This window comes from Lissotriton vulgaris, chromosome 2_1 (assembly GCF_964263255.1).
Source record: "Lissotriton vulgaris chromosome 2_1, aLisVul1.2, whole genome shotgun sequence".
Taxonomy (NCBI): domain Eukaryota; kingdom Metazoa; phylum Chordata; class Amphibia; order Caudata; family Salamandridae; genus Lissotriton; species Lissotriton vulgaris.
In genome coordinates this window covers 1,193,350,633-1,193,370,374 of record NC_141687.1, presented here as the reverse complement: position 1 = coordinate 1,193,370,374, position 19,742 = coordinate 1,193,350,633, and the positions used below count along the sequence as shown (strand labels likewise).

The 19,742-nt window shown below is 51.9% G+C and overlaps 1 protein-coding gene across 3 annotated transcripts in view; it reads right to left on the bottom strand.

Annotated features, from left to right (window-relative positions):
- The window catches only part of ST14 (ST14 transmembrane serine protease matriptase), a 423,216-nt gene that overhangs the window by 259,490 nt on the left and 143,984 nt on the right, over positions 1-19,742 (bottom strand). For all 3 annotated transcript variants that reach the window (XM_086956919.1, XM_086956920.1, XM_086956921.1), the window contains exon 3: positions 2,742-2,869. In XM_086956919.1, coding sequence (XP_086813045.1) covers positions 2,742-2,869 — 128 coding nt within the window. The remainder of the gene's footprint in view (positions 1-2,741; positions 2,870-19,742) is intronic.

Sequence of the window (19,742 nt, the reverse complement as noted above, 5' to 3'; positions counted from 1 at the left end):
CGACGATATTGGAGCTTTGGTCATCGATGACGAAGTAACCGTTGACGAGATAGCCGTCGAAGGAGTCGTCGTCGCTGATGTGATGGCCGTCGACGGAGGCGCCGTCGACGAGGCTGTAGTCGACGATGATGGACCCGTCGACAAGCTTCTTTTAGATGACTTAGTCTTCGTCGTCGGTATTCGCGTCGACGACGGAACCGTCAACGGTGTTCGCGTCGACGTTAGAAGCGTCGACGATGATTTCTTAGTCGACGGTACCGACTTGACACTTGTCATCGAGATCTTAACAATCTACGTAATGGGTCTCGTCTCCTGGGCTGTCGTCGACGAGGTGTTAGTCGTCGGCGCAGCAGTGGATGACATAGAACATGTCTTCGTGGACGTAGAGGTTACAGACTTAGTCGTCGTTGAATAAGTCGACGGGCGCGTCGACGAGCCCGAAGACGAGCCAATGCCAGATTTCTGAGAGGAAGGCAAGGCTTTGGGCGCAGACGTCAGAGAACCAGGTCCCGTAGACGTGCCCTGAAGCAAATCCTGTGGGGAAACAATCCTGGAGGATTCCAACAGTCTACTCTTCTTAAGAAAAGGAGATGGAACCTCAGTTTCAGACCCAAGCTTCTGAGAGGATCTGGAAATACCTGAAGAAAAACTTTCTACATCAGAAACCACAGACTCTGAAGTCTTCAATTTCTGTAGCCACAGAAGGAGAAGGGCCTCTCTATCCCTCAGAGTCTTGGGAGGAAATGTGCGACAGTACTTACAGTTCTTAACCTCGTGGTCTGGGTAGAGACAGTAAATGCATTTACTGTGAGGATCCTCATGGAAAAGGTGCAGTTTACCACAGGAAGGGCAGGCTTTAAACAAAGATTTCTTATTTGAAGACATTTTTGAAGAAATAACAGCTAGAGTTGAAGAAAACTGAGCAGAGCTCAGGGAGACTCCCTTCACACGACGTGCAGTAGAAAATCTAAGGTCTTGGGCTTCTGAGTAGAAGGTTCTAGAGGGAACTACAGCCTGATTGGCTGGAATTTGGACCAAAACATAATGACACTGATATGTTACCAAGTTGAGTTTCTCCCTTAGACTTTCTATGGGCCTATTCTTTTCTATGGTACTTTTGAGTTTTCTGGATATTTTACTGTATTTTATATATGTATATGTATTTTTATAATTATAATAATTTAACTTATATATGCATATATTACTGCTATTGTATGTACCGTGGGACTCCCACTTCGACGACGGGGAATATTCAAGCATGTGAATCTATGAAAAACACCCCTAATACTGGAGAACACATTTTACTGTCACGTTATTCTTGTTGCCAACTTCTTTGCCACGGAGTCTCTAAACAGTAACACTCATCCTATGGCATTGTAAATTTATTTTGGTGCTTGTCAATGTACACTGTTTTAAGCTATAAGAGAAACCTCTATTGTTAAAACTCGAAGTTTAACAAACATGCAATTCAGCATAACTATGACAGGCAGACATTTTATGGGAAACCAGATGTCATACTTTACACTCTGCAATGTGATTTCCCCCTCCTCATCCCATCTTCAAGGTTTTACCTGGTTACACACCATTGACACCAAACACTATACTGTGCATCAAAGCAGCCAGACGGTGAAACAAAGGGCCGGCCATGTTAGGCGCGGATAAACCTGAGAGTTCAGGTAATGCACAGGGCTGCAGCACACGATTAACACAACATAACAATGTGTGCAGCGCCATATGATGAAGTCAACCAATGGTAAGCAATGGGTGGGCTCCAAACCCCCTGTAAGTAACCAAATGTTTAGCAAGAGACATTGCATGCGCCGTCTCAAGGGAGACCAAAAAAAGTCAACTGGTCTTTTGCCGCCAACTGAATATGGGCAGGACTGAAAAGTCAGTCAATAATCTAGCAATTCTGCTTTCATCTGTAAGAGTCGGGCCAGCCATTGTCTTTATGGATTCATTTAACACAGAAAAAAAAGAAGAGTACGGGCACAGCCTAGCCTGCAGAGGAACAAAAGACATGATCCAAGACACTGTTACAACCAGCTGTCAATAACAATCATTGAAACTTCCTCGCTGTACCTCTTCGCTCAGCTGGAGTAAATGGAACTGCAATTCAAAATACACATGGGTAAAACCAATAGGTCTGTCCATGGCAAGATGCTGTTATTGTTGATTTTTTTTTTATTGCATGCACATCCCACAAAAATACAATGAAAGGAAAAAAAGATGCCTTTGACTAAACGTGGTAGCCATCTACTTGTGATAAACATTTTACTTTTTTAACTTAAACACTGCATAGGATTTTAGCAATGTAGTAAGGGTGCTTCTCTGTGAATTTACGGATGTGTTTCTTTAAGTAAATGTCTCATTGCAAGAGGCTGGTGAGGAAACGTAGGCCTTCTCTCGGCCAGTCCTAAAAATACACCTCCATTGTCTTAACTAATGTAATCTCAATAGGAACAGCAATTGGGCATTAGTGCGAAGAGTGATTTGGACTAGTTGATAATACTCATCAGATCAAGTATGCTAAAGCCAGGCATGACTATTAAGTAACTAAGTTTGCTGGAAAGCAATCTTCAATGATCTTCCAAAAGCTAGTCAGCTGGTAGGGTTCACCAAATATTTGTTTGCATTTACAGATTCAATAGGCAAGATTAATGGTAAATTAGCAGTAGTCAGGTGCTTAACGGCTGAAGTGTTCGAAAGGCATCATTATCTCAGATTAAGACTTTACTTACCACATCTTTTACTTTCCTAGCCAACACGACAAACTCTGGAGAACTGGAGTTCTCATAAGCGTCCATAAAGTCGACATTGGTAACTCGCAAGTATCCGGTGAAAATCTTCTCAATTTTGACATTTCTTACTGAAAAAAAGAATCGCACAGAAAGAACGTTAACCAAAAGTGAGTAAGAAGTTCGGGTGCGATATTCTCTTCTAACGGATCCTTCAATCACATCCATAATGAGAGCAGAAACTGTCATAATTCAGTAGAAGCAGCCTCAAAACATGTATTTATACTAACCATGCAGCAGGTGTAGCTTCGCCAGGGAACATCAATAAACAGAGGAAACATCAGGCATACTGGGATGTCATGCAAATTCAAGGTGGCCATCATAATTAATTTTCTCAAACCATAAAGAATAAAGGAAACTTCCTCAGAGCATAACAGACCATATTAGCATATTCCAGTCATACTGGAATCAGAAATAATTTCTTGGCATAACAAACAATAAGGTTTCTCGCTCCACAAGGACGTCCTAAAACAGCTTCTTTATTAAATGTCATCCAGTATCATCCTGTAATTGCAACAGAGTCATAAAGCTCACCCTATGCAATCGCAAGAGACTACTAGGCACTCCTTTTACAACCACCAGCCACAAAAAATCTCTAGACATAACTACTATCCAGAAGGATTCTTCAATTGGAACAACCATCCCGGCATATCAACCAATCATTAAAAACAGAAACCTCATCCAGACAAAGTCACCCAGACAAATATTACACATTTTACAAGAAAGAGCAATGAGACCGGGAACGACAGGCTCATAAGCCTATTAGAAGGGCTTCAGAAGATATTCTGTCAACAAGCGCTAGGGAAAATGATTGAGGGGCCCAAATAGCATTTTTTCAGATATTCAAGCAGGTTTCAAGCCAAAAATTAGTACCCTAGATCAAATGCTGAGATTCCAAATAATATCATGTAAAACTGTAGTGCTAGCTAAAGGCCATCTCTATGTAATTTACGAGGATTTAAAATCCACGTTTGACTTAGTCCCACAAAGGAAATTATGGGAATTTTGGAAAGTATGGGAGTACCAGCAAACATCCTAGATATCCTGGTTAGGATCCATGAGAACAAAACTGCCTGTGTCAGATACGGCAAGAATGGAAAGCTGACTGATGCATTTGGGATAGAAAGGGTAGTGGGCCAGGGGTGTGTGCAAGCCCCAACCCTTTTCTCACTATAAGTCAATGATTTGGCCGTTGCCCTTAACTTTCCAAAAAAATGATGCCCCACAAATTGGCCCCATGAGAATTCCAACACTGCTATTTGCAGATGAAACACTGCTTATCTCCAAAACTCCAAGCGGTCTGCCAGCAACTCTAAAACAGTTTTTTTCAATGTTGCTCTAAACTGGGGTTGGAGCTAAAAATAAGTAAAACAAAATATATTACACAGATTTCTAACGGGGTAACCCAAACATGAACATTGGCCAACAACTCCCCTCTCGAGCGTGTGCATGATTTTGGCCACCTGGGTGTAATTCTGTCCCAAAATTCCAACTGGAAGGCAGAGGGTAACAAATGTGCACTAAAGCTTGAACAAGAGTCTAGGGCAATCCGTAAACTGTAAAAATACAAAAAACAAAAAAAAAACTGAAATCTAAGAATCTGAGCCCATCAATTGAATTTTATAAAGTCAAGGCAAAAAGTGCTGATCTCTATGGTGCGGAATTATGGGGCTACTCAAACATAAATGAGCTATCTGTGATAGATAAATCGCTTTCTTAGACAACTACTAAATCTCCCACAAAGTACTCAACATTTCCCATATTGCTGGATTTGGGGTTGGATCCTATTTCCTTTACAGCACCGTTGAGACATCTGCTATTTTGTTTCAGCCTTTGGACAACCCCTAAACTAGAGCCCTCTAGACTCCCCCTTAGAGATCTTTTAAACTCACCAGGCTCTTTGAGAATACCTTGGTTGCTGTATCTAAAAATAAGGTTTAAAGCTCTTTCCTTGGAATCTCTGTGGGACAAACTGTTGGAGCCATTGAGGTACCAAGGCACCAGATAAAAGCGATGTAAGGATTAACTTTGGGGCAAAGTGATTAAAAAGTGTGCTTCAGGAAGTTTAACAGATTAATTTAGACCAAAAGGTAATTCCTCACTATGAAGGTCCCTAGATACGATGCAAGGCTCCTTTCCAAGGCAACTTTATCTGATGTTCCGATATGGCACTCTCCCAGCGGAGTTTACAGGGAAATTGAGGAATACTAATAGCTCCCGCAATACCTGCCTAGTGTGCAATTCGAGGCCGGATACAATAATCCATTTTGTATCTTTTTTGCCCTGCTTATAGTATCCCTTGTAAAAAATGGATTGTTAGACGGACCGGGAGGGTCGGCCGAGACTACGGGGAGAGGTCTCCGGGGAGAGCCGTCTCCAACGACTGTACAGACAAGTAACTTCCCCCCCACAGACGGACACCACACAAGGTTGAAGTTTAACGAGGCTTTATATGCAATTCTTAGGTTACGATGATATGATACAAGGAGGTCTGGACTCAGGGGTCCCCTCGGTTCTGGTCTCTGGTTTAGGAAAAGGGGTAGCGGGACAGTCTTGTTACCAATGAGTGGAAAATAGCTCTCAATCCTCGAGCTCGGCGTTCTAGATGATCGGGCCGCGGCGGAGCCAGCCGGTCCCGAGATGGACGAAGGAAAAACGACGGTCCGCGGCGGAGCCTGCAGGTCCCGGTGAAGATGACGGTTACAACGGTCCGCGGCCACGCCAGCAGGTCCCGACGACGATGAAGGAGATGAAGGTTGCGAAGGCTGTGGCAGCGCCAACAGGCAGGACGATGGTGCACAAGACAGAGCTACGGCAGCGCCAGTAGTCGGCCTAGGATGAGTTCCTCTTTACGTCTCTCGACTCCAAGATACAACTGCCTTCCTGCTCTGGAGCTGCCCCAGTTATAGGGCTGGTGTGCTTTGATGTCCGGACCCTCGCACTTGGAGGTCGGGAGGTCCGGGATGAGGGAGTCCAGACACCCAGCAGGGGGGTGGAGCCAACGCCCGGGGAGGCGATGGGCGAGCGGCACTTGGTGGTGGAGAGCCATCGACACCTCCTTCTCCCATTGACTTGCCAAGTAGCCCGCTCACCTCCTGGGTGGATGGTGGTGCCGGGATGTCTGAGGCCTGGCCAGGCCCAGGGTTGAGGTCGGCCGGGGGCCAGGCGGCCATGTGGGGGAGTGTTCAAGATGGCGCCCCAGGATGGGCGCGTAGGCTGGCAGTGGGTCGGACCCACGAGGTGGACATGCTCGAGGGCAGGGGTCCCTGAGGGGACGGAGGACGTGCAAGGGTGGTGTGTAGTACCTGCGTGACCGGGCTCAGGCCTGGTCGGGCCGGGGGAGAGCGGCCTTTCATGTGGCCTGTCCAACATGCGTCCCCCCCAGCTGAAGGCGGGGAGAGTTACCCATCCTCTTGGGGATTCTCCTCGTCGAGGCGGAAGAACCGGGACAGGCCATCCGCGTTGGCGTGATCTGGCCCAGGCCGGTGTTCGACTGTGAAGTCCATACCTTGTAGGGAGATGGACCAGCGTAGTAACTTCGGGTTTTCCCCCCGCATCTGCATCAGCCATTGCAGGGGTCGGTGGTCGGTCTGTACCCGAAAGTGTGTGCCAAAAAGGTAGGGCCGGAGCTTCTTGAGGGCCCATACCACAGCGAAGGCCTCCCTCTCTATGGTGCTCCAGCGCTGTTCCCGTGGTAGGAGTCGCCGGCTAATGAAGGCCACCGGTTGATCAAGGCCGTCGGTGTTCACTTGAGACAGGACTGCCCCAATGCCATGGTCGGAGGCATCCGTCTGAACGACGAACTCCCGGCTGTAGTCGGGGGCCTGGAGCACTGGGGCGGAACACATGGCGGCTTTCAATTGTTCAAAGGCAGCTTGACACTCTGGGGTCCAGTTGACTTTCTTGGGCTGGTTTTTCGACGTGAGTTCTGTGAGGGGCCCCACTATAGTCCCATAGTCTTTCACGAACCTTCGGTAGTAGCCTGTGAGGCCCAGGAAGGCTCGTACCTCGGTCTGGGTGATGGGGGACTGCCAGGACTGGATGGCGGCAATTTTTAGCTGCAGAGGGGCCACCAGGCCGCTTCCCACCTGGTGCCCGAGGTAGGTTACAGACCCTTGCCCAATTTGACATTTGCTGGCCTTGATCGTGAGGCCAGCCCGCTGTAGGGCTTGCAGCACTGCTCGGAGGTGGTGGAGGTGCTCGGACCAATGGTGGCTGTACACAGCGATGTCGTCTAGGTAGGCGGCGCTGAATCCTTCGAGCCCCGCCAGGACCTGATTGACGAGCCGTTGGAATGTCGCTGGGGCGTTCTTCATGCCGAAGGGCATGACGGTGAAATGGTAATGGCCATCGGGTGTGGAAAAGGCAGAACGTTCTTGCGCCCTGGGTGTGAGGCCGATCTGCCAGTAGCCCGCCGTCAGGTCGAAGATACTGAGGTAGCGGGCAGCTCCCATGCGGTCGATCAGTTCATCTGCCCGGGGGATGGGATGTGCGTCTGTTCGGGTGACCGCATTCAAGCCCCGGTAGTCGACGCAGAACCGGAGTTCTGGTGTGGTGCCGGGGGCAGCTGCTTTGGGGACCAGTACTACAGGGCTGGCCCAGGGGCTGTCTGAGGCTTCGATGACCCCGAGTGTGAGCATCTTGGCTACTTCGTCCTGGATGCAGGCCCGTACCCGATCTGGCACGCGGTAGGCCCGGTGGCGGATAGGGGGGCTGTCCCCCGTGTCCACATCGTGCACACACCAGGAAGTGACACCTGGGGTGAGGGAGAACAGGCTGGCGAACTGTGATAGGAGGGCTTGACAGTCCTGGCGTTGCTCTCTGGTGAGGGCCTCCGAGAGTCGGACCCCATCCACGGAGCCGTCTTGCTCCCGAGTCCGTAGGAGGTCAGGGAGGGACTCGGAGTCTTCTTCAGCCCCAGTGTCTGTGGCCATCAGGAGGCTGAGTTCTGTGCGCACAAAGTGGGGCTTTAGTCTGTTAGCGTGGAGGACCCGGAGTGGGTTCCGGGAGGATTCCATGTCGATGAGATAGGTGGCAGGGCCCTTGCGCTCGATTACTTTGAAGGGCCCCGTCCATTTGTCTTGTAGGGCGCATGGTTCGGTGGGGGACATCACCCATACCTGTTGGCCAGGTTCAAATTCAATGGATGAGGCATTCCGGTCATACCACTTTTTCATGTCCTCTTGACTGGCCTCTAGGTTGGTTTTTGCCAGTTCCCGGAACCGCCGGGTCTGGTTGCGGAGGGTTAAGAGGTACCGGAAGACATCTGGAGGGTTCTTTAACGGAGGCATCTCCCAGCCTTCTTTGACTAGGCTGAGCGGCCCCCGCACTGGGTGTCCATATAGCAGTTCAAATGGGCTGAAGCCCAGGGATTTCTGGGGGACCTCTCGATAAGCGAAGAGGAGGCACGGCAGCAGCACATCCCACTGGCGACGGAGGGGCTCTTCCAACCCCCCGATCATCCCCTTGAGCGTGCGGTTGAACCGCTCAACGAGTCCGTTCCCTTGAGGGTGATAGGGGGTCGTGAATCGGTAGGTGACCCCGCACTGTTGCCAGAGGGATTTCATGTATTTAGAAATAAAGTTCGTGCCTCTGTCGCTGATGACTTCTCGGGGGAAGCCCACACAGGAGAAGATCCCCATCAGAGCCCGGCCGACTACTGGGGCTGTCACAGTCCGCAGAGGGACAGCCTCAGGGTAGCGGGTGGCGTGGTCCACTAGCACCAAGATAAATCGATGGCCTTGTTTGGTGCGCGGGTCCAGGGGCCCCACAATGTCTATTCCGACCCTCTCAAACGGGGTAGTGACCACAGGAAAAGGTTGCAGGGGAGCCTTTAGTTTGCGGCCGCTCTTTCCACTGGCTTGGCACGTGGGGCAAGATCGGCAATGCTGGTGCACATCGTTCCTCATTTTGGGCCAGAAGAAGTGGGTCACTAGGCGACTGTAGGTTTTATCTTGTCCCAGGTGTCCTGCCAGGGGGACATCGTGGGCCAGGTTGAGCAGAAAGTCTCTAAAACGGAGGGGCACCACTAATACTCGGTTGGCCCCCAGCTCGGCGATTCTTTGCTCGCTGTACAGCAGATCATTGTCCCAGTAGACCCAATGAGTACCGGAGGTATCTCCTGCGCTTTGGGCGAGCGCTTGCTGGCGGAGTCCCTCGAGGGAGGGACAGGTCTTCTGTTCTTGGCGAAATTGTTCTTGCGTGGGCCCCCCCTCTTGAGGCCACTGGTCGAGGTTAGCAAGGTCGGAAGGTTGAGCTGGTTCGGGGGGAACGTCACGGTCGGTGGTTTCGGCTGGGGCGACCGGGGGCGGTGGTGCCGGCCATTCGGGTTCTTCTGGGCGGTGGTTGGCACGGGCGGCCATGGACCGGGTCGTGACGCACGCCCAGTCCGGGACGCCTAACATCCCCAGGTGTTCTCTTCGCTCCACGGCTGCCCACGGAGAGCTTTCAAGGTCATTCCCCAGGAGGCAGTCTACGGGGGCATCGTCTCGGACCGTTACTTTCAACATGCCGGAGACCCCTCCCCATTCGAAAGGGACGCAGGCCATCCGACACAGACTTTCCGAGTTATCGGCTGATCGTACAGGGCAGAGAATGTTCGGTAAATACTGTTCTGGGGTCACCAGGTGACAGCGGACGGCTGTTATACTGGCCCCGGTGTCATGAAGGGCTTCGGCCCGGCGTCCATTGATGCTCACCCATTGGCTGTACTTCTGGGTGTTAGCGGGTAGGGGGACCCGCGGGACCATGTCTTTCCCCCCTAAGCATGCTAGAGCCATGGCGGCTGGCTCCCACTCTTGATGCTCTTGTTCGGATTCTTCCTGCTCCTCGGAGATCTGTTCTTCCCCTAGGGCCGCAGCGGCCACTTGGCGGGGTCTTGGGCTCTGGTACTGCGGGCAATTTGGGTCGTTTGCATAGTGGCCGACCCGTTGGCATCGGTGACACGTGACATTGGCTCTGTACCCCGGTCGCGCCGGGGTGCTGCCCCGGTTGGCCGGGGGGGTGGTGCTGGTAGCGGGGGCGACCGGAGCGTTGTCTCTTCCTCGTCCTTGGCCCCCTCCTCCTCCTCTGGGTCGGTGCTGACCATTGTTGTTCCGGTTCTGTTCGTAGGACCCATTCCGGCCCACTCTGGTGATCTCCCACCGGTCAGCTTCAGCTGCGAGCTGCCGGGGATCCGTTAACTTGCTGTCGAGGAGGTGCTGGCGGAGTTCAATGAAGCAATTGTTCGACAGATGCTCCCATACCATCAGATTGAACAGTTGTTCGTAGGTCGTGACGTTGCTTCCTCTGATCCAGCCCTCGAAGGCTCGGCTAAAGTACGTTACATAGTCCACCCAAGTTGTACCCGGGATGCGGGTGCAGTCTCGGAACCTCTGACGGTACATCTCGGGTGTGAGGCCATAGCGGGTGAGGAGTGCCGCTTTCATATGGTCATAGGAGGTCATCTGGTGGTCCGGGAGCTGTAGCAGGGTATCGCGGCCCTCATTGAGGAATCTCCCCCATAGACCGGCTCCCCAATCGCTTCTATCGATCCGGTGTGCAGTCATAGCGATTTCATAGGCCTTAAACCATTGCTGGATGTCGTCCTCTCGGAAATATTCTCGGACAATATCCTTGGGGATGTGTACCTTTTTCTCTGTGGCCTCTGAGGTGTGGGGTCGCTCGGGCACCCCTACTTCTTTATTCTGCTTGCGCAGGTTGATCTCGGCTAGATTTCGTTCGTGTTCGTACGCCAGTTTCTTTTCCTCGAGCTCCCTTTGTCTCTGTTTCTCCTCTCTTTCTTCTCGGAGACGCAGGTGCTCTAAGTTGATTTTTTGTTCGGCCAACTTAAGTTCAACGTCCATTTTGAGCCGGGCCATTTCTAGCTCGTGTAGTCGGGTTCTTTCTCTTTCCTGGATCTCGTCTTGCGAGAGACCCGTTCTTTGCCCTTCAGGGGCCGTGGTGGTTTTTTCTGCGGTGCTTTGATCGGGGGTTCCGGCAGCCCCGGTCTCTGCCCAAGATTCTAGGGCATGCTTAAAATCGTCTTTGGTGCTTAGTCCGGTGGTAGCGATACCCAGTTCGATGCAGAATTGTTTTAGTTCACGATGGCTGTACTCCTCCAATTTCTCCATTTGGAACTTCTCGGTTGATCCGCTTTCTTTAGTTGTCATTGTGATTTCGTCGTGGGGTGAGCTACTCTCTGTACGTTATGCGGTGATTCGGATCGCGCCGCTGGCCACCAATGTTAGACGGACCGGGAGGGTCGGCCGAGACTACGGGGAGAGGTCTCCGGGGAGAGCCGTCTCCAACGACTGTACAGACAAGTAACTTCCCCCCCACAGACGGACACCACACAAGGTTGAAGTTTAACGAGGCTTTATATGCAATTCTTAGGTTACGATGATATGATACAAGGAGGTCTGGACTCAGGGGTCCCCTCGGTTCTGGTCTCTGGTTTAGGAAAAGGGGTAGCGGGACAGTCTTGTTACCAATGAGTGGAAAATAGCTCTCAATCCTCGAGCTCGGCGTTCTAGATGATCGGGCCGCGGCGGAGCCAGCCGGTCCCGGTGAAGATGACGGTTACAACGGTCGGCGGCCACGCCAGCAGGTCCCGACGACGATGAAGGAGATGAAGGTTGCGAAGGCTGTGGCAGCGCCAACAGGCAGGACGATGGTGCACAAGACAGAGCTACGGCAGCGCCAGTAGTCGGCCTAGGATGAGTTCCTCTTTACGTCTCTCGACTCCAAGATACAACTGCCTTCCTGCTCTGGAGCTGCCCCAGTTATAGGGCTGGTGTGCTTTGATGTCCGGACCCTCGCACTTGGAGGTCGGGAGGTCCGGGATGAGGGAGTCCAGACACCCAGCAGGGGGGTGGAGCCAACGCCCGGGGAGGCGATGGGCGAGCGGCACTTGGTGGTGGAGAGCCATCGACACCTCCTTCTCCCATTGACTTGCCAAGTAGCCCGCTCACCTCCTGGGTGGATGGTGGTGCCGGGATGTCTGAGGCCTGGCCAGGCCCAGGGTTGAGGTCGGCCGGGGGCCAGGCGGCCACGTGGGGGAGTGTTCAAGATGGCGCCCCAGGATGGGCGCGTAGGCTGGCAGTGGGTCGGACCCACGAGGTGGACATGCTCGAGGGCAGGGGTCCCTGAGGGGACGGAGGACGTGCAAGGGTGGTGTGTAGTACCTGCGTGACCGGGCTCAGGCCTGGTCGGGCCGGGGGAGAGCGGCCTTTCATGTGGCCTGTCCAACATGGATTATCCCAGCATGCAGTCTTCTGGCAATACGGACCCTTGCCTAGCCCTTATGGTATTGAAATCTGACACTAGGGAAGTGGTTGTGGTTAGTATGGCTAAATACCTGTATGAAGCATTGATAATACGTGTGCGGGTAGAAATTACAAAGTGATAATTTCAATATTGGGATAACCTTCATACTGTTAGGTTATCTGGGTACAGAACAACCAATACTGTACCGTAAATCAGCAGATTACTGATGCAATATCCACATTGTACAAGGCGGATCTTGCCTATCTGGTTTAGGAGGGCCCCAACTTGAGAGAATCTGGTATAAAGGAGGTGTGCAGACCTGGCGGATATGGACTGATTGATAAATACCCTAGGGAGAAATTGCAGTAATACTTATTTTGCATATTAAGGGTACAGTATAAGCTTTCTATTGGCTGTATTTATTTAACCTTTGAATTCCTTTCAAAAAATAGAATTGTGTTTAATATTGTTTTTCTGTTCTAATTTTTTTAATTATTTGATGAATGCTCACACATAACTGCACGTGCTTTTACGTGTTTTATGGATTTTTAATCCGAAATAAACAATTAGATTGGAGAAAGAAATATTCCACTCATAAGGGTCATTAAACAACCACCACTGTGGAGAGATGACAGAAGCATGCTCCAATCATAAGTTTTTCAGGAGCATGATCCAGTCATAACTACAATCAACAAACATCTTCCAATCAAAATGGCCATCCAGAATCATTCTCCAGTGCAAAAGCAATTCAGATCACAATAATTTTCAAACAGAAGGATATCCTGAAACACCCTCCAAGTATAGCAACCATCCAGGAACATCCTGTAATCAGAATACAAATTCAGGAACACCCCCACAAGCTAAGCATATCTGAGGCACCTTCCAGTCAGAATGGCCTTTCAGTGACATGGGCCTCAAGAAAGCCATCAGAAAACATCCTTTTAATACAAAACACATCTGAAACATTTTCCAGGGATCATGACATGAAACAGATCCTTCAATATTCAAAGACAAAGATGGACTGTGAAATAAAGCAGACATTAAATCAGTGGTTCCCAAACTTTTTTGACCTGTGGCTCCCCTGACCTAATCGGCAGTTGGCCGTGGCTCCCCACCATTTTTTTACCGGTGGGTGGGTGGGTGGTGTGCACCTCCTGTTATCTTCCTTAAAGTATTTGGGACGCAATGAAGGTACTATATTGGTTGGAATGCTTGAATTATTAATCTCATCCACTGGCTGCATCCCAATCCATCGTTTTTTTCCCCAACAGAGTACCTGGTCCCAAACCATTATTTATGCCATGCTGCTTTCAGTACCTTTTGGTACTGAGACCCGCTCTGAGAAAATGGAACATTGAGTTTTGTCTGTCGTAATCAGTATCCCCAGCCTTATTTTTACACTAAAAAGGTCTGTCCTTCCATCTGTGTGCCCATCTATATCCAAACATATTCAACCATTTGCACACCTATCCACCATATATCCTTCCGTCCATCATTTCACTCATCCATCCCTCCATCCACCCTTTCACTCATCCATCCATTATTCATCTACCCACCCTTTCACCCCATCCATCTGTACAATCATCCATGCATCCACTCTTCCACCCAGCCATCCATTCACTTACTCATCCATCCACCCATTCACTTACTCATCCATTCACCCAGTCATTTATCCTTCCACCCATTCACCCTTTCAGTCATTCATCCTCCCTTTCTCTCTCCATCCCCCTTTCACTTATCCATCCATCTACCCACCCATTTACTCATCCATTCATGAATCCATCCATTGATCCTATTACTCATCCATTCTTTCACTCATTCAACCATCCGTTCACTCATCCAGCCATCCGTTCTCTCATCCATCCACTTCACTCATCTATCCATCCTTTTGTCCATCTACCCCCTTTCACTAACTCATCAATCCTTACATCCACCCTTTCACTCATCCATCCATTCACCATTTCACTTATCAATTCATCCATCCACCCATTCACTTGCCCATCATCTACCCTTTCATTCATCCACCCATCCATCCTTTCACACACCCATCCACCAATTCACTCGCCCATCAGCTGCCCTTTCACTCATCCATCCATCCTTTCACACACCCATCCACAATTTTACCCATCCATCTACCCTTGCACCCATAGATCTACCCTTCCACCCATACATCCATCTATTTACATTTTCTCTCATCCATACTTCCATTCATTCACTCATCCGTCCATCCTTTCTTTCATTATCTATCCATTCCCCCTTTCATTCATGCATTCATCCTTTCAGTAATCCATCCAGCCATTCAGACATTCCTTCACTTATTTACTCACCCACCTTTTCACATTATGAGCTGAGCCTTTGTTTGCAGAGTGGCAGACAGAAGAGGCCCATCAAGAATGAACTACAGCAAGGGGTGGGCTGGTGGAGAGTTCACTATGCCCCTGCACATAGGCAGACTGAAAACATAGAAGTCATGCATGATGCACAGTGCCAGGATGTGAGGTTACTGTAACATAGTGTTATTTACAGGGCTTTAAGCGGTGTAAAAAAACTGGGGGGTCTCTTCAAAGGGGGTGTTTGACGTAATTAAGAGCGCAGCTTAAAACACCTAGGCTAAAAATATGCGCTTAGCATAGTGTTCTGCCTCACTGGTATTATGTTGTCTCTGTCATTGCATCCAGATATATAATACAGCAAGTATCATTACACCCCAACAAGCCAGGACTATTGGCTTTGTCAATGGTTGCTAGTTCCTTAAAAAAAAAAAAAGGAGCAACCATGGCTTTGTTGAATACAATATTGAAAATACTTCAGTTCTAAAATGACAGGCTAGCCTCTGGTGTTTGACAAAATAAAAACCCTCGGACTAGTACACTGGTTGATCCAAGTGAAGCAACTTGCAAATGTGGTTATAAATAAATAAATCACAACACCCACGAATCTAAAAAAGTTGGGTGGTATCTGCTCCAAATAAAATAAGCAGAAATGAAAAGTGACTGGGTTCCCTTTATTTGATACATGTGATTACGTTGTCCTACCCAGCGCTCATTTGGACACAACCTCCCCTTGTCTTATATTCACTTCTGTACTCTGAGGCAGGAGGAGGCCGCCACATGGTGTCACACCCCCAGACTGCCCCATTGTCATTCAGTAAGTGGCAATCAGCGGCATACTGAATGACAATGGGCGGGAGGGGCTGCTCTTGTGCTCCTGGAGGAGCGCGAGGTGCCTCCAGCAGCGGGGGTGAGGCCTCTCACAGGGGAGCAGCGCTGCTCCCTGTGATGGCCAAAATTACAGATAGTGTGCGCGGCGCCCCTGGCACCTCATTACGGCGCACTGGGGCGCCGCGGCGCACAGTTTGGGAACCACAGCATTAAATGCACCCACAAATCATAAAATAGATGCCAAAAAGTTTTCAAGTTTTTAGTTAAAGAAAACAAATCCTCCAGTCATAACAGTCAAAAAACACACTGACAAGGAAAGTGTTCAGCGGTATCACACGATCAACAATACCATCCAGGGTAAACCTTCCATCATAGTCATACACAGAAACCTCCTCATATTCTGGCATCAGATCATTCTTACAATTGCAACACACAATGGCACATTTCTGTCACCCAACGTCATCAGTTTCCAACAGCAAATCAGAAATATGACAGCCTACAGCCAAAGTGCAAATTCAATACCCAAGCACATTCCAACTAAAGTAGATCTTCAGTACCCTGGATTGTTCACAAAGATAATCGGTTTTCTGTATCAAGGACCACAGCACACACTGGCTGAGCTACCAATTAAAAACCAACATGATTTCTATAACGTGGTAATTGTTAGATTACCTTTCATTAATATGGAACCCATACAAATATCTATCTTAACACAAAGCTCTCCAACATGAACATACAATTACTTATTTATTTTGTATTAGCTCCTCAAGCTTACCTTGTACCAGTACATACTATATAAAGTGGTCACATCTCTACTCAGGACAAAGCAAAAACAAAACTTTTCAATGACGTCGGCATGGCCCAATCCCTTCCCAGACTGCACCCTCCCTCCAGGAATCAAAATGAGAGGATAACCATTTAATTTCCTGTGCCTTTTGGCTGATTCCTTGCAGACTGCACTGTCGCCTGCACTTTCTAGAAGCTTCTTTTGGAATCTCCAGGCAGCGTGGCTCGAATTTAAATATAAGTTTATGGCGTCTGGCTTCGCATTACTATTTTAAAGCGCAGCTCTATTTATTGGTCTAGGGGTCATACGATCGTAGTCCCCTTGCTTTGTGTTTTGTATTATAGTAGCAAGTGGGGCTCTCTACGTGGAATTCGGGGAACTATCCAGAAGCATCTCCGTCCAGAGGGCAGGTCCTAGTAAAACAAGCAATGGTAAATCCAACAGGTCTAGCCTATGTGACAGCTTAGGCTTTCCCAATGTGTTTTAGCCATGTAGTCGGGAAAAAAAAAAATAAGAAAAAACCCTCACATCAAGGAAAGAGGGTTCTACAAACCGAAAGCCCAAAAGCTCTTCCTTAGCTGTCAGTTTCTCAAATACAACCGCCAAATATCACAGACATTTTGAAAAATAAACATGGCTTTAATAATCTCCTGTAAAAATCATACCATTTAAATTTGCATGGACATAAAAACAAATACATAACAAAAAGGAGGGGGCCGCAAGGCAGAGCGGCCAGGAGGGGGGGGGGGGCGGAAGGCAGAGCGGCCAGGAGGGGGGGGGGGGGCGGAAGGCAGAGCGGCCAGGAGGGGGGGGGGGCGGAAGGCAGAGCGGCCAGGAGGGGGGGGGGGCGGAAGGCAGAGCGGCCAGGAGGGGGGGGGGGCGGAAGGCAGAGCGGCCAGGAGGGGGGGGGGGTGGAAGGCAGAGCGGCCAGGAGGGGGGGGGGGTGGAAGGCAGAGCGGCCAGGAGGGGGCGGGGGCGGAAGGCAGAGCGGCCAGGAGGGGGGGGGCGGAAGGCAGAGCGGCCAGGAGGGGGGGGGCAGAAGGCAGAGCGGCCAGGAGGGGGGGCAGAAGGCAGAGCGGCCAGGAGGGGGGGGGCGGAAGGCAGAGCGGCCAGGAGGGGGGGGCGGAAGGCAGAGCGGCCAGGAGGGGGGGGCGGAAGGCAGAGCGGCCAGGAGGGGGGGGGGGGGGGGCAGAGCGGCCAGGAGGGGGGGGGGCGGAAGGCAGAGCGGCCAAGAGGGGCGGGGCGGAAGGCAGAGCGGCCAGGAGGGGCGGGGCGGAAGGCAGAGCGGCCAGGAGGGGGGGGGGGGGCGGAAGGCAGAGCGGCCAGGAGGGGGGGGGCAGAAGGCAGAGCGGCCAGGAGGGGGGGGCGGAAGGCAGAGCGGCCAGGAGGGGGGGGGCGGAAGGCAGAGCGGCCAGGAGGGGGGGGCGGAAGGCAGAGCGGCCAGGAGGGGGGGGGGGGCGGAAGGCAGAGCGGCCAGGAGTGGGGGGGTGGAAGGCAGAGCGGCCAGGAGTGGGGGGGTGGAAGGCAGAGCGGCCAGGAGTGGGGGGGTGGAAGGCAGAGCGGCCAGGAGGGGGGGGCGGAAGGCAGAGCGGCCAGAAGTGGGGCCGGAAGGCAGAGCGGCCAGAAGTGGGGGGCGGAAGGCAGAGCGGCCAGAAGTGGGGGACGGAAGGCAGAGCGGCCAGAAGTGGGGGGCGGAAGGCAGAGCGGCCAGAAGTGGGGGGCGGAAGGCAGAGCGGCCAGAAGGGGGGGGCGGAAGGCAGAGCAGCTAGAAGGGGGGGCGGAAGGCAGACCAGCTAGAAGGGGGGGCGGAAGGCAGAGTAGCTAGAAGGGGGGGCGGAAGGCAGAGTAGCTAGAAGGGGGGGCGGAAGGCAGAGCAGCTAGAAGTGGGGGGAAGGCAGAGCGGCTAGAAGGGGGGGGGGAGGCAGAGCGGCTAGAAGGGGGGGCAGAAGGCAGAGCAGCTAGAAGGGGGGGCAGAAGGCAGAGCAGCTAGAAGGGGGGGCGGAAGGCAGAGCTGCCAGAAGGCGGGGACCGGAAGGCCGGGGGGGGCGGAAGGCAGAGTGGCCAGAAGGGGGGCGGAAGGCAGAGCGGCCAGAAGGGGGGGGTGGAAGGCAGAGCAGCTAGAAGGGGGGGCGGAAGGCAGAGCGGCCAGAAGGTGGGGGTGGCGGAAGGCAGAGCGGCCAGAAAGGGGGGCGGAAGGCAGAGCGGCTTGAAGGGGGGGGTGGAAGGCAGAGCTGCTAGAAGGGGGGGCGCGGAAGGCAGAGCGGCCAGGAGGGGGGGGCGGAAGGCAGAGCGGCCAGGAGGGGGGGGCGGAAGGCAGAGCGGCCAGGAGGGGGGGCGGAAGGGTCCGACTGTTACAGATTCCCGCCAGGTGGCTCCACGGGTGGATGACCTGCAGACGGGTGCAGATGTGCACGTGGAACCTAAATTTGGTGCAAACTCAAACCCCAAATCCGTATTTCAAGGCCTGTATAGGCAGAGCAGGGGCCCCTCGAGTATAGGGAAGTATTGGCTTATTTTCGAGCAATATGTGCATAGGGTTACATTGCGTCTCAGTGGCACCCCTCAGAAGGATGGGGGATTGTAGGTAGCCATGTATTATGCAGACCATTAATTTCAGTTTTAGGAACTTCAGGGATTTTCCCGCCTCATAGCACCTTGCTGCTTTTGCATGGTTGCAGGAATGCAGGGGACGGGGGGAATGCCTAGCTCCTTGTTTCTCACAGAGTGGATGAGACCGCCAAGGGAATGGGAAGTCCTGGGTGGGCAAACCTTTAGTGATGGAGGACTACTGGTATGGGCTAGCTGCGAGAATAAATTGCGGGGCATGTAGGGTAAAGAGGTTAATTCAATGTGTTGTTACTCAGCCCTGCCCTGGAGGTAGGCCCCACCGGTGGCGGGCGGGGGTTTGCGGGGGGATGCAGCAGGGGCGTCACCTCGCGGCCCCCTCCCACCCCAATCCATACCAAAACTTCAGGGGCCGAATACAATCGGGCCTGGCCAGGAGGCCAGGCCACACAACTTCAACGTGCAGAGTGTTCGCGGAAGGGGTGGGGGGGGGAAGGGCGGCTAGCCACTCGCCGTTCTCGATGTCCTCCCCACCCTCGATCCACCCAAACATTTTGGGGAGCTTCTTTGAAAACTGACCTGACCCGGAGTCAGGCCCCACCACTTATGGACCCAGCGCTCGTGGCGGGGGTTCAGGGGGGGGATGTAGCAAGGGCCTCGTGCGCCTAGCCAGAGGCCCAATCCATAGCAAAAATTCGGGAGCATAATACAATCGGGATGCCAGACCACACGACATCAAAGTACAATGCTCAGAGCGCTCGCGGTAGGGGTGGGGGGGGAGGACTGGGAGGCTGCCACTCGCCGAGCCCGAACTCGGGAGCTTCTTCAAAAACAGGCCTGCCCTGGAGGTAGGCCCCACCACTATCGGGGACACTTGCTTGCGGCGGGGAGCATGGGGTCTGGGGATAAAAGGGGTAGGGGCCCAATGCGCTCTCCGTGCCCAAGGCCCACCCCCACCCCCACACAAATCGGCAGCCTGATAAAAACCGGCCTCACTTGGGGGCCAGGTCGCAAATGATCCAATTTAAATGCCTCATATTTGGCTAAGCCGCGCGGCCATTAAACAGTAGGGGGGGGGGGGGGGGCTGCATCAGGCAGCGCTAGGGCATGAAAATGCACATGCAAAATCTGTGCAATGTGAGCTCAAACATTCCTAAGCAACAGTTAGCAAGGAATATATTAACT